This window comes from Solanum verrucosum, unplaced genomic scaffold (assembly GCF_900185275.1).
Source record: "Solanum verrucosum unplaced genomic scaffold, falcon-dt-bn FXZP01000057.1, whole genome shotgun sequence".
Taxonomy (NCBI): Eukaryota; Viridiplantae; Streptophyta; class Magnoliopsida; order Solanales; family Solanaceae; genus Solanum; species Solanum verrucosum.
The window spans coordinates 113,188-126,696 of NW_026019947.1; the positions used below are offsets into that span (position 1 = coordinate 113,188).

At 33.0% G+C, this 13,509-nt stretch overlaps 1 protein-coding gene across 1 annotated transcript; it reads right to left on the reverse strand.

Moving 5' to 3' along the window:
* Positions 1 to 3,234: 3,234 nt before the first annotated feature.
* On the reverse strand, positions 3,235 to 7,877 carry LOC125810467 (probable methyltransferase PMT5). Its single transcript, XM_049489943.1, has 8 exons — positions 7,353 to 7,877; positions 7,099 to 7,234; positions 6,706 to 6,946; positions 5,847 to 6,069; positions 5,367 to 5,518; positions 4,950 to 5,253; positions 3,909 to 4,041; positions 3,235 to 3,715 (listed from the first exon to the last, which is right to left on the reverse strand). Exons 1-8 carry the CDS (start codon positions 7,862 to 7,864, stop codon positions 3,566 to 3,568), a joined length of 1,851 nt encoding a protein of 616 aa, XP_049345900.1. The 5' UTR covers positions 7,865 to 7,877; the 3' UTR covers positions 3,235 to 3,565.
* Between the last annotated feature and the right edge of the window lie 5,632 nt (positions 7,878 to 13,509).

A 13,509-nucleotide genomic window follows, 5' to 3' on the forward strand; every position in this document is an offset into this window, starting at 1 on the left:
TCCACATATAGGCATACAATGACCTCTTGATTTGGAGCGTTTTTAATGTAAACACATTTATCACATTCATTAATCTTAAATCCATTTGCCAACATGGTTTGATCAAACTTTGCATGCCATTATTTCAGTGCTTGTTTTAGTCCATAGAGTGACTTAATAAGTTTGCACACTTTCTTTTCTTTACCAGGAACTACAAAGCCCTCAGATTGTTCCATGTAAATCTCTTCCTCCAACTCTCCATTCAAGAAAGTTGTTTTCACATCCATTTGATGGATTTCAAGACCATATACTACAGCTAGGGTAATTAACATCCGAATTGATGCAATCCTAGTCACTAGCGAGTATGTGTCAAAATATCAAGACCTTCTTTCTGTATATAGCCTTTGACAACAAGTCTTGCTTTGTATTTGTCAATAGTTTCATCATCTTTGATTTTCCTTTTGAAAATCCATTTCGAATCCAAATGTTTGTTTCATGGAGGAAGATCAACCGACTCCGAAGTATGATTGCTTACGATTGAATCAATCTCACTATTGACATGCTAGTCGATTCGGGTTAGCCTATATAAGCTTTAGAACATTATAAGAGGTCAGGCTGCCCATTATTTTGGCGGGTCAAAAAATAGACAATCCAATCCACAACTGTGTTGGCTACGAGCCGCGCTGAACCAACCTATTTTTTTGTAAAAGAATATGTTTTTAATAATTTAAATTTAACTTTTAAAATTTTAGTATAAATATCGACAAAATAATATTACATGGTGTTTACAACTTGTTAATTAGGTGTCAAATCAGTAAACAAAATAATTTTAGTTATACTTATTAAATTTGACTTCAAGTAAAGATTTGGTTGTATGACTTAAACCTGTAATCATCGTCATTTTATGTAAATATTTTGGCAACAACAGTACAAGAAAATAAATTTTATATTTGGATTTTGAACTTTGTAATATTTATATGCATGGTTTAAGACTTTAAGTTTGGGCCCCTCTTGATATTTTTAGTATTTTCTTTTATTTTATTTTATTATTTTTAATTTAGCTTATGGGTCGGTCCAACCTACATTGCTCATACCCTACAGGCTAGCGGGTATATTAGGGCCAGGCTAAAAATTTATATTCTTAAATGGGCTATTAAAATCTAAGTTCAACCCTATGAAATCACGAGTTGGGTCAAGCTGGCTCAATGGGCCTAACCCTTATTGACGGCTCTACATTTTACCATTAGAAATATTTGATTAAAAGATATCAATAAAGTTAAAGGAAATTATGGAATAAAGTCATTTTTATTTTGTCTTGTATTAATAAAATCATGCAACTTGTATTTTACATATCTAAAACAAAATGTAATGATATGGTTGGTCATTTTTGAAAATTTTCATAAAATTACAATTTTATCCCTCTTCATATTTGCTCGAGTCTTTGTGAAATGAGTATTGAAATTGGTTTCAAGTTTTGAGTTAAAAGTTGTGAATTTGGAGAATTTTGATATTTGTAAGGATAAAGTTGTTAAAAAGTGATTTTCGGTGTCTTTTGGAGTTTCGAGTGTCTGAATAAAATTCTGTTGATTCCATTGGTCCCAAAATATGGAAATTGGTCTTAGAAGATTATCAGTTTTAGATTCGGAGTCTTTTTGGGATTTGAAATCCCATGTTGGAAAATTGTAGAATTTTAGCTTTTGGATTGACTTTGGTCAATAATCGGGGTTTGGATGCTCGGATCAAAATTCTGAGAGTTCCATTGGATTTGAGGGATGATTCTTAGGTCTATGTGAGGTCTTGGTTGAATTTTCAGAGGTCGTGAGCTTGATTTGACATTTTTAGGCGTTATGTTCATTTCTTGTGATTTTCACGGGTTTCGGATCAAAGAAACTTCGAATTTTTGTTGCGATGGTTTCATTGTGTCCAGATTGTCTAGTACAGTCAATTTGCATAAAAGGTTTGTGTGTACGGGATTCGAAACGAATCACAAGGGTCAAGTCGGAGACTTAGAGATTTGCTTATTTTTGTTGTATGCGTTGTTGGTGCCAACTCTCTGCGTTCGCGGAGCTTGTAACCGCTTTCGCGGAGAGGAATTGTGGGGACCCGCGTTCGCGGAGGGTCAAGATGTTGATCTCCGCGTTCCGGGAGCCCTACCGCATTTACGGAGGCCCGATTCAATAAACCCGCTATCGCGGGAAGGGGTCCGCGTTTGCGGAGGATCCCTGGACGACAAAATGTTTTTCAAAAAATGGGGTTTCAATCCCATTTCACCATTTTTGAGTTTTGGGAGCTTTGATATGGTGATTTGAACAAGATTTTTGAGAAGAAATATTTGAGTAACGATTCCTAATCTTAAATCTTCATTTACCCATTATTATTTATGAATTTAAGTTCAAATCAAGGTTTTGAAATGATAAATTGAGGTTTTTCTTCAAGAATCTAAGAACTTAGTAAAATGGTGATTATGAACTGATTTTAAATCTTTTTTCGAAATGAGTTTCAAATGTCTTGGGTAATGTTTTCAGGTAAAGATTTTCGGATTCAAACCTTATTTTCGGAATTTCGGTTTTTGAGTTTGATTGTACCCATTTTGCAAAGTGTTTGAGTTGGGTGTTGTTATTTTCGGAATCTTATTGTGATTACTTGGTTGAATTAGATTGTGTGGCTTTGGACATTGTTCGGAAAGGGAAGGCTCAAATGACTTTTGATTAAAATTGAGGCACATGATCTCCTAAACCTTGTAAATCTAGTATAATCGTGTATTTCCCTTCATTGTGTGTGTTGGGGAGTAATGGGAGTAAGGCGGTGGATTCATTGTTCGACTTGATTAATCTTAAGGAATTAAAAGGGAATTAATGAAAAGGCAACATGTTGATCATAATACTATGTGAATTTGCCTTGTTGTGAGCCTTAATGTATTGATTGATGAAATGCTTTGATAGCATTATTGTGGACTTGAATTGCTTGAGTTATCATCTCTTCCTTGTGGTGTGAAATTGCTTATTTGCATTGATTTCTATGCACCGTTTTTCAGAGTAAAATGACTAAAATAGCCTTGCTCGATCTTGGCTTGGCTCTTCTAATAAAAACCTAGATAATGAAATAGCAAATCCATAACAAGAAAATGGACAGCTAACTTATAAAGAATATTGGAAGCACTATGTTTATGGTTGGTTCTCTTACATGTTGTGGCTAAAAGTTAAAACCTTGGCTCTCAATAATGGTGGTTCTTGAGTACAAACATAACTAGATTACAAAATTAACAAATAAAATGTTAGAAAATACAAGAAAAAGAGATGAATGAATTGCTATATAAACTTTTGAAGGGAAAAGAATATATGTCCTTTATGGTGCTGTCACTACTTTCTGCGGCAGAGCTTTTCTCTAATCTCTGCAGGCTGCCATATGATCTATTTGCAAGGATACCGCGATATACACCTCTTTAGGCAGCTCGTAAGATCAAACAAATTCCACATATCACAAAGGAAACTTCCTTCTTTCATGATTCAACATGTCGCGGTTATCCTCCTTCCTAGTGGAATTTAGGAAAGTCACCAATGTTAAGAAGTGTTCAGTTCCAGAAAAGTCACTTTCTCGTGAATGGTTTTTGGCATACAAGTAGCCGTTGGTCACTTCCATTCTGGAGGTCAATCACCCTAGCTTCCCAACGGATTTGTGTGGCTAACATGCGTGCTTTCTCTATGGGACCCAATGTATCAGAAAGAATAATCCAACCCTATCAAGAATTCATATTCAAATATCGAAACATGTACAAACAATAAGGAACCGTGGAAACGTGAGAAACACTCGAAGGTGTTGAGTCAATTAGAGCTGGAAAAATGAGGTGTAACTGAGATTAACAAGGTCAGCGTAAAAGAAAGAGTAAGCTGGAAGTTTTTTACAGTGAACAGAATGAAAATACAGATTACCTCAGGTCTCAGAATACGATCCATCTCAAGAAGTAGTTCAAGCGTACTGCAATCTTGTGAATCAATATGTGAAAGAAGCCCATTAGCATGGAGCATATCATATGTTCGTGGATATGTAGGAAACGGTTCACACCTGCCCAATTTCGAAAAACGCTACTATCAGTACATCACCAGAACCCATATAGCATTTAACTTTAAAAGCACTAAGCTCGTGGTCCATCAATCAACTAAGCCTCATTTCCAAATTAGTAGATGTCGCGATAAATGAATCATCTATCCATTCAGCTCTATTCGAGCTTGTTTCATTTTAAATAATTTGTCTTCAGTATTGCTATACAAAAATAAGCTGCTAAGCTCATATTATGAAAGAAATACTAAGGGAAATGCAAGAAACAAGTATCGACAATCGTTATCCTGTTGAAGAGATAAAGTACAAACCTCAAATTTCTCTGCTTTTTCCTTTATCTTTAAGTTTATACTCACACATGCAATATAAGTGATGTTTTATCTGAAGTAAAACATTTATGTTTTAGAAAAGATTGTAAATTTTAATTATTAATTTTGAAGCCCCTAAACTTTAGGGATGCCAATAGATTTTAAATCACACGAGTACCAGGATTGTAAGACGGTTTTACAACCCTTCTCACTGCGTTATAAAGATTGACATAACAAATATCTTCCTTTCATTTCGTCTTGACCTCCCAGTTTAGTTACCAAAATATTGTGCTTCAGAATTCCATCAATCATCAACTCAAAGGATGGAGATGGCAATCAAACTGAAAATAAAATAATTCATGCAACATGAACAAGAAGAAATTACGATATGTAAAAGAATGTGCTGTAAGTTTTTTCCACTATAATAATCTGACTGAAAAGCTAATTGATAAGAATAATTATCAGAATATTTCACTATCAATTAAGAGAAGTAGAAGAGTATAAAATATCCATATTGCGTTGCTTTAGTTTGAATTATTATATATCTACAATATCCCAGTATAAATGTCTTTGCAAGTCTTGAAAATATAAACAATAATAGCTTACCAGTTATGCAGAATACCGGCAAAACCTCGATCAAGTATGAGAGGAAGCGTATTACGAGCCCCAAGAGGCACAACATTCATCACCCACACTGATTTACTTGCCTCCAACATAGCAGCATTTAAGCCCCCATAATGTGCATTCATGTCCATGACATTCCTCACCATATTGTATGGAGGCAATGGATCTTCTTCACCCGGCCTCTTTGGATGGTCAGAGAAAATCAAGGGCGACAACAAAGACCAATAACTTCTCAACGCTGATTTCCAGAATCCTGAATTCTCAAAGAAATCATCAGGATCGACTTCTGCCCAAGAGAAAAACACAGGCAAATGAGTGATTACTAAAAGAAAGTGTACAAATAGCTGAAAATTGGAGAATGAAGAAGTCACATAAACCATTTTAACCGAAAATACTTGCCATGAATTTCAATATCAGTTGAGTTCAGAGGACCAGATCTGTCGTGAATCGGAACCCACCGGTTACTGCTTGTCCCAGAAATACAGTGTGCAAGCGGTTGGTAGTACAGTTGCATGTCCTCTCCTTTACAAATGGGTATACTAAGCTGTGAGCTACATCAAAACACAAAAGCTCATTATAGGAGGTGGAGGACAGATAAAACTGCAGATACGTGAATCATTCAAAGCTATCAATGCGCATATCAAACACAATTAGAACAAGGTAGATTCCTAGAAAATTCATTTTCTGTATCTCCCTTTTGGAAAAGTCTACGTGTGGGAAAAAAGTTTCTTTCCTAAAGATCATCTATTACAATTAGGTATTCGTTTATTGTTGACATGTTAGTTTATGAATTTAGTTAATTGAAACAAAAAATTGCTTCAAGGAAGTTACAAACATAAATAAAAGGAGTACGTACATAACCTCCTCGATTTGCCTTACCTATAGCATTGAGAATTTACTGTCTTCTGCCAGATGAAAGTCTCTTCCTGCTGTCCCAAAAGAGACCAACAAAGCTTTTTAGAGAACTCTTCCAAAGGAGTAGACATGCTTCCCTTCTTCGCACTAGTAGAACTATCCTGCTGCTGCCGGGTTGTTGGTGAGGTTAAAATAAAATAACCTCCGGGCTTGAGCACACGGTCAATTTCAATTAAAAACAATCCATCTGTTTTTTTCAAATCATTGTTAGTTTTATGCTATTGAATTCACCATGTTCATGAATTAACAGAAGCTGAGATACAAATAAAATCTAGCCATATAGGCAACATCATCTAAGTTGTTACTCCTTCCGTTTCTATTTGTTTGTCTAGTTTCTATTTGGCATGGAGTTTAAGAAAGTAAAGAAGACTTTTGAACCTTGTGGTCTTGAACTAAAGACACGTAGAATATACCAAAATGTCCTTTAATCTTATGGTTTTAAATATGTCACGTGGAAAGTTGGAATTAAAGAGTTGTTACAAAAAGGAAAAAGACATTCTTTTTGAAACGGACTAAACAGGAAAGTAAGACAAACAGATTGAAACGGAGGAAGTAATTGAAATGTTTGAGGAAAAAAGGAGTTCAACAATAATATGAGGTTTTCTTTTAAGTAAAATAGAGAGGTCAAGAGGATGAACTATAGTATTAGAACGGGCGAAGTGATTGAACTTGATTGCAAATAACATGCAAACTAAAGTGAAATCACAGCTAGAGACATTGCATAGACCTAACGAAATAAACGATAGATCAATTAACCCATACAAAGATGATGAGTAAACAGCTGGCTAACCACAGCAACTCAAAAACATAGCAAAAGCAATACCTTTACTGTCCCAAATGATTCCACACTGAGCACAATGAACCATATCATAAGACAACGATGGAAATGGAAGCTGTTTCGAAATAAAGTTGCCTATGACTGCCGGAAGTCCTCTCTCAAGTGCAAACTGAACTTGGCTACCAGATGACTCATACTCTGCCACACAAAGAGCCATCAACTTCAGCGAAAGTAGGTGACCACCAAAGCTACCAAAACCGCAACCAATATCTAGTACAGTGCGCACCTGTTATTCAGACAAGAACAAAAATTCTTATTTTATTGAAGTGATAAAATGCTTAGACACCCTAGTTCGTGTTATTCTTAATAAACTAGCAAGGGAATGAAAAGTAGAACGCGATAATACGTTTATGGAAAGAATAACCAAGATTTACTTACACCGGCTTGAAGAAATTCTGCATCACTTCCAAGCCCAATCATCTCAGCAATAAGGTGTGAGTGATCTTTGACACTATCAACCATCATTCCATCATCCGAGTGGAAAGCAATTTGGTTCTCTTCCAGTAACATTAATCTGGAAAAATAAAATTAGAAAAGGGCCTATTATAAATCAGGCAATAATAGTTTAATGCAGCATCACCGCTAACAAAAAGAAGAGAAAATGTTCATCAAGTTCATTCAATTGACCATACCTTTTTGTCATGCTTCCAGAAGAAAGGAACTGATCTTTGGTTAGCCTCACATTTCCACTCCATATGATATCCCTTCCTGCTGGCCAAGTCAGAGGAATCTTATAGTCCTTCGGAGGACGAACCAAACAATGTGGTTGTCCGCGTGATAACTCGCAATGTCGATCAAACTCCTCCCCATCTTTCAAACCAGTTAGCGTATTTGCAGATACATTATAACAAGGTACATAGTTCTCTCTTTCTTTCCCACAAAAACCAATATCCTTTATCCAATTGGCTCCTACAGAAAGGCTATTTAGCTCTAAATAATCGTTTCGCACTAGCTTCTTTAGCTTTCTATAACTTGTATGGACATCAGGGTTTGTAGAGGAGGCCACAGAGTCAAACGTACTTGAGTAAGATGATTCTAATAATGCTATTAGCCCAAAAACACTAACCAGGCACAAGACTAACCAGCTTACTGACGGTCTACGCCTGAACAGTATTGATAGTTTAGTAAACAAAGGGCTTCTCATATCCAAGTTTCTACCTCAAACCCAAGTGTTGAGAAGATCAAAATAGGTGCTAGTTACTGTTACAACCTGAATCTCCAAGACAGCAATGAACATCTCTCATATGTATCGCCCAGCATCCAAACAATTCCAATTAACATGAGTCAGACCACTATCAAATCTTCCTCCAGAAAAAAAAAACAATTCTTTGCAAAATAATCACAAAAATAGAAAAAGGACGAATACAGTTTTGATCCCACAAGTGTCCAATTCAGATCAGTAGAGTCACTCCTTGAAATAGACTTAAAACATCACAAATAACCAGTTCAGAAAATGACAATTCTAAAACAAGTATCACAATTTACTTAAAAGAATCTAAATCCAGCAACTACTCCCTCAGAAAAACCTGCAACAGAAAAACACCAAATTATACATAAGAATCAATCAGAAAACAACAACAACAACAATGCCTCAATTTTAAACTAGCCAAGGTAGACTAATCCTCCAAAAATGCTCTACTTCACATCCGACACACACCCTTAAACACACTTTTGAAGAGTCGAAGCAACTTACATATACATCCACTAAATTAGATCCATTTCAATACAATACGACAAATGGAGTCCTCTAAAAAAAGAAAACTATTCCGTCATGTCAACCTCCAATAACACATAATATCAATACAAAATAACAAACACAAACAACAAATGCCTCAAATTCCAAATTTAGCAAATTATTTTATTTTGACCCCTTTCATTTAAAGCTCAATAATCTATTTGTTTTCTAAAATAAAATAAAAAAATTATTAAAAAAAAAACAAATTGGGCAGAAAAATGAAGATTCCAAAATTTCAGCAATTAAAATTAAGATCTCAAACGCAGATCAGATCCACATATTATTGCAAAAACAAAAACATCATTATAACATATACAAGATTAACCAAAAAAATCCCAAAAGAAAACCATTCTGGCCTCTCCATGACAAAGGGTTTTTGTATTACCTGATTAATTTCTGATAAATTGCTGAGTATAATATACATTATGGAATTGAAGTGTTTGCAGATAAGTAGGCAGAATTTGGATTCGCCAATTGACAATCACAAAGAGAAAAAAACGACCAAAAGAAACAGAAGACACCTTTTTCTATGGATGCGTAACTTTTTTTTTTTATAATATAGGAAGTATTAATAATTATCTCTTTATGCATTTTTATTATTTCGGTTGTTTATTTATTTGGAGCCAAATTTTTTTTTTCTAATGAGTTCAAAAAAGGCCAAAAATTAAACACATAAAAGAAGTTAAATCAGTTCAACGTTATAGGAAACAATTTTAATTATATATAAATTGTGTAATTCTTTTTTAAAGAAATTTGAATGAACCCTTGAGAGTTTAGGTTCTTATATTCATATACACTTTTTCTTAAAGAATACTTTAATAATATTGTTCAAGTTAATTTAAAAATAAAATGTCAAACTTCTATATCATAATTATATATGACGGTCAACTTTTTTTAAAATCAATTATTATATTGTATATACACACTCTATAATAATATTTAATTATAGTTGTCAAAAGATCATCCAACAAATGATATAATTATACAGAACATTAACCATATATTAGTATCATCGTTTTTATCGAAAATAGATATGCTATAGTAATTTTGTTCATTGAATAAAATATCTCTAAGTATCGCTATTTAACTTTACCATATATTTTATTATTTTATCTGTTTAATTCACTTTAAAATAGCATTTTCAATTATTTTTTTTATCGAAAATAGATCTACTATAGTAATTTTGTTCATTAAATAAAATATATCTCGATATCTCTACTTAAATTTACCATATATTCTGTTGTTTTATCTGTCAAATTCGCTTTAAAATAACATTTCCAACTTTTGTTCCTTTTTGAGGCTTTATACTTTTATTTTATTTTAAAGGTATAAGACTATTATATACCAAAAAGGGAAATTCTTTGAAAGTAACAAAATAGACATGTGTTCAAATAGAGAATGTTTAGTCTTGGAAGTTGCTCTTTTTTTATGGTGTTTTCTTCATGACATATATTAACATATATACTATAAAAAAATCCCAATTTTTGAAAAAACTTTTTTAAAATATGTAGAATTCTTTTTGGAAAAATATAGGTACAAATTTCTAAGAAATTACTCTATTAATACAAATTACTAATTTGACAAAATTAATGAATTACCTTATTGTAACTTGTCCTAGGGTTGGAGGGTGTGGAGAACATAACCTTAGACAAAGGAGTGTGGAAGACGTATACTAGGGTAACAGCATGGGCGGACCGACGTTAAGCAAGGGTATCAAGCGACACCACTTCGTCAATTTTTTATAACAAAATGACACTAATTGACAAAAGTAATCTAATGGTGTGATGGTTCATTGTTTGCTTTTGATGTTTGAGGTTCAAATGAAATGTGGTTAAGTAGCATTGAACTCAAGACATCTTTTAGTTTAAACCTAATCTATAAGCCATAAGCATATTTTTGCAAAATAAAACCATGCTTAAAAATATGGTTAAGTAGTATTGAACTCAAGACATCTTCTAGTTTAAACCTAATCTAAGCCAATAAAACAAGGATATAACTTACTTAAAAATATGATGGTTAAATCTCCTTCTATATATAAATATCGACAATAGTTACTTACTCAATCGACTAGGTAGAAGGTTAATAGGTATTGAAGTGTTGTCTTGTTTTTGAGGGATTAGGCTTGTTGGAATTTATTGTTGTACTAATCAGATTATCGTAGTGTTTGCTTTTGATATCTATCATTGTTTGTCGTCTATTTTTCTTCGATTATCACACTATTTTGTTGCTCTTATTTCTTTCTTATAGGCTTTGCATTGTTTCCCTTGTTAGTTATGATGTTTTCTACATTATTATTATTTTTTAATTTGTTGCATTTTAGCTTAGAATCTTTCAAAATAATTTTTTTACCTCTACCACTCGCTCTACTAGATAATAATAAGCTTAGATATATTATAGAATTTCACTTATTGTTGTTGTTACCTTATTGTGATTTGTACTATTATTCAAGGTGGGGCCAAATTTTACAAATGAAAAAAAAAAAACAAAGGTTGAAGTAACGGATAGTTCTAATAAGTATTAAATTTGAACGTACGACCAAGTATATATTGTGATGCCAAAGAGGCTATACTTTTTGGATTTACCATGTCGTTGTCTACTAGTCATGTATGTTTTATGTTGTATGTATATAATACAAAGAATGTTTTAAAGTTTTCTTTTCTTTTTTCTTTTTCCTACTATATTAGAAGTATGGGTAAAACAGCTTGGTATCAACATGCTTGCTTGTTGGTCATTAAAACTTAACTCAAGGGCAATTTTGACTTTTTACTGCACTTATACATACGTGTCTTTCATCCTCCATTGAAAAGCCACGTAAGATATGACTTTCCTATTTTTCTCTAGAACTTAAATCTTTCATAGCTTGTTCTGTTTCCATATCCCTAGAACTTGAGTAATTGTGACAATTTTCTCTGGATTTTATCTCTTTTCTCAGTTAATTTCTAGGTTTAAGTTTGGCATAATACATAAATGTGCTCTTTAACTTGATCTTATTTCACATTTATATCCTCCAAATTTAGGTATGCACAAATAAACACTTTTAACTTGTATAAAGTTGAACAATTAGACACATGAGTCCTATGTGGCATAATACACATAAGACACCACGTAGGATGAAAATTGTCATGTAAGATGTCACATAGTACGGGTGTGTCTATTTGTTCAACTTTATACAAGCTTAAGTGTCTACTTGTGCACACCCAAAGTTGGAGGGCATAAATGTGAGCAGAAGCCAAGTTAAATGACATATTTATGTATTATGCCTTTAAATTTTATGTGCTTATGATTTTATGGCAGTAGAGATTTTTTGCCAACCACACAGAATGATCGACGGTGATCATATCACTGATTTGTTTATCCACCGCTTTAATAGAGATTTGATAGAAACTCTGAAAATGGAGTATGTATTTTCTAGGTATAGCTTCTTACTTATGATGTTGTTTGTTGAATTGTATTGAGATTATATTTAGAGAAACAGAATAATCGAAATCAAGAAAATTCTCTGACTTGCATGTTTGGCTGTATTACAGTGTATTGCATGTCTTTTTTAAGACAATTATTTCATTTTGGGTTTGCCTTTCTAAGATTCCATGAAAGCTTTTATAATGGTCATGAGAATGCTAATTTTGTTGTGCTTTTCCATTCCTGACATGTAATATATATTTAGTTTTTTTAAGTTGGTGAATTAGGGGGTTCATAAGGCCACTAGATTATGAGTAATCTTATTAATGTTAAAATTTAATTAAGAAATTGTTTGATCTATCTAAGAAAAAATTATCATGTGTGTTCATGTGCTAAAAAAAAATTATCATGTGTGTTCGTTCATGTGCTAAAAAAAATTAGAAAGATGAATTGAGACTTTCTTCCAATCGGATGTTCATCAAAATACAAAGATGAATTTATGAGTGAACAATAATTAATTCTCCACTAATTTTTGTAGATAAAAAAAAGAATTAATTGAAATTTTCAACTTATATATATATATTTTTTTTATTATTGAAATTAGAGCCGTCAATATGGGTTAGGTCCGTTGGGCCGGTCTGGCCTAATCCGTGATTTGATAGGGCTGAGCTACGATTTTTGGAGCCCATTTAAAAAAATGGTGTTTTATCCCGGCCTAAATAAGTTTGCCGGTTTGTGGGGCTTGAGAAATATGGATAGAGCCAGCCCGTGGGCCAAATAAAAATTAATTAAAAAATAAAAATGAAATAGAGTATTAAAAATAACAATAGTCTAAACTCAAAATCTGTTTAAAGTTTGAAATATTACAATTTAAATACAAATTATGTTTATGAAATATGTACTACATAAAATAAAAATTTCCTAAAATTTCTAGGGAATCACTACACAGGTCATAGCCTATGGAATATTATCATAGTTTTTGTGTTTTATTATGAGTTGTGACCATTGAAAAACAATTAGGTTAATATTTCTATTTAGCGATTTATGTTTTTACTTGAAATCAAACTTAATAAATATTCTAAAGATAATTTTATTTGTGTGTTGGACTAACAAGTAGTAACACTAACACCGTGTAATATTGTCTTGTTGATATCTATGGTAATACTTTTTAATTATAATTTAATTTAAAAAACTATAAAAAATATACTTTTAAGAAGAGAGGGTTGGCCCGGCAAAGCCCGTAGCCCACGTACTTGTGGGCTGGACCGACCATTTTCTGGCCCACACAAAAAATGGGCTAGTCCAGCCTGACCCGTCAAGTTTCAAAGTCTGTATAGATTGCTCGGATGGGGTGGGTCTGCACATATTGACAGCTCTAATCAAAATAGTTTGTTATGATTATTATTGGGCCTGTGCTTGCACATTATTTGGCACAAGATTGAAACTAATTAAAGAGGAAGGATCATAAAATCAATTGATCTCTTGAACTATTTGATGTCTAGTAATTGTAAGAAGAATGAACTATATATGGAGTAAATGTTGCTAGCAGTGCTCTTTTGAAAGTTCTCAATCACAACCAGGAAGCTGTGATTGTACGATCACTAAGTTTTCAGTTCTTATTATAATTTATAACTTGCTAACACGTTTATGTGGAG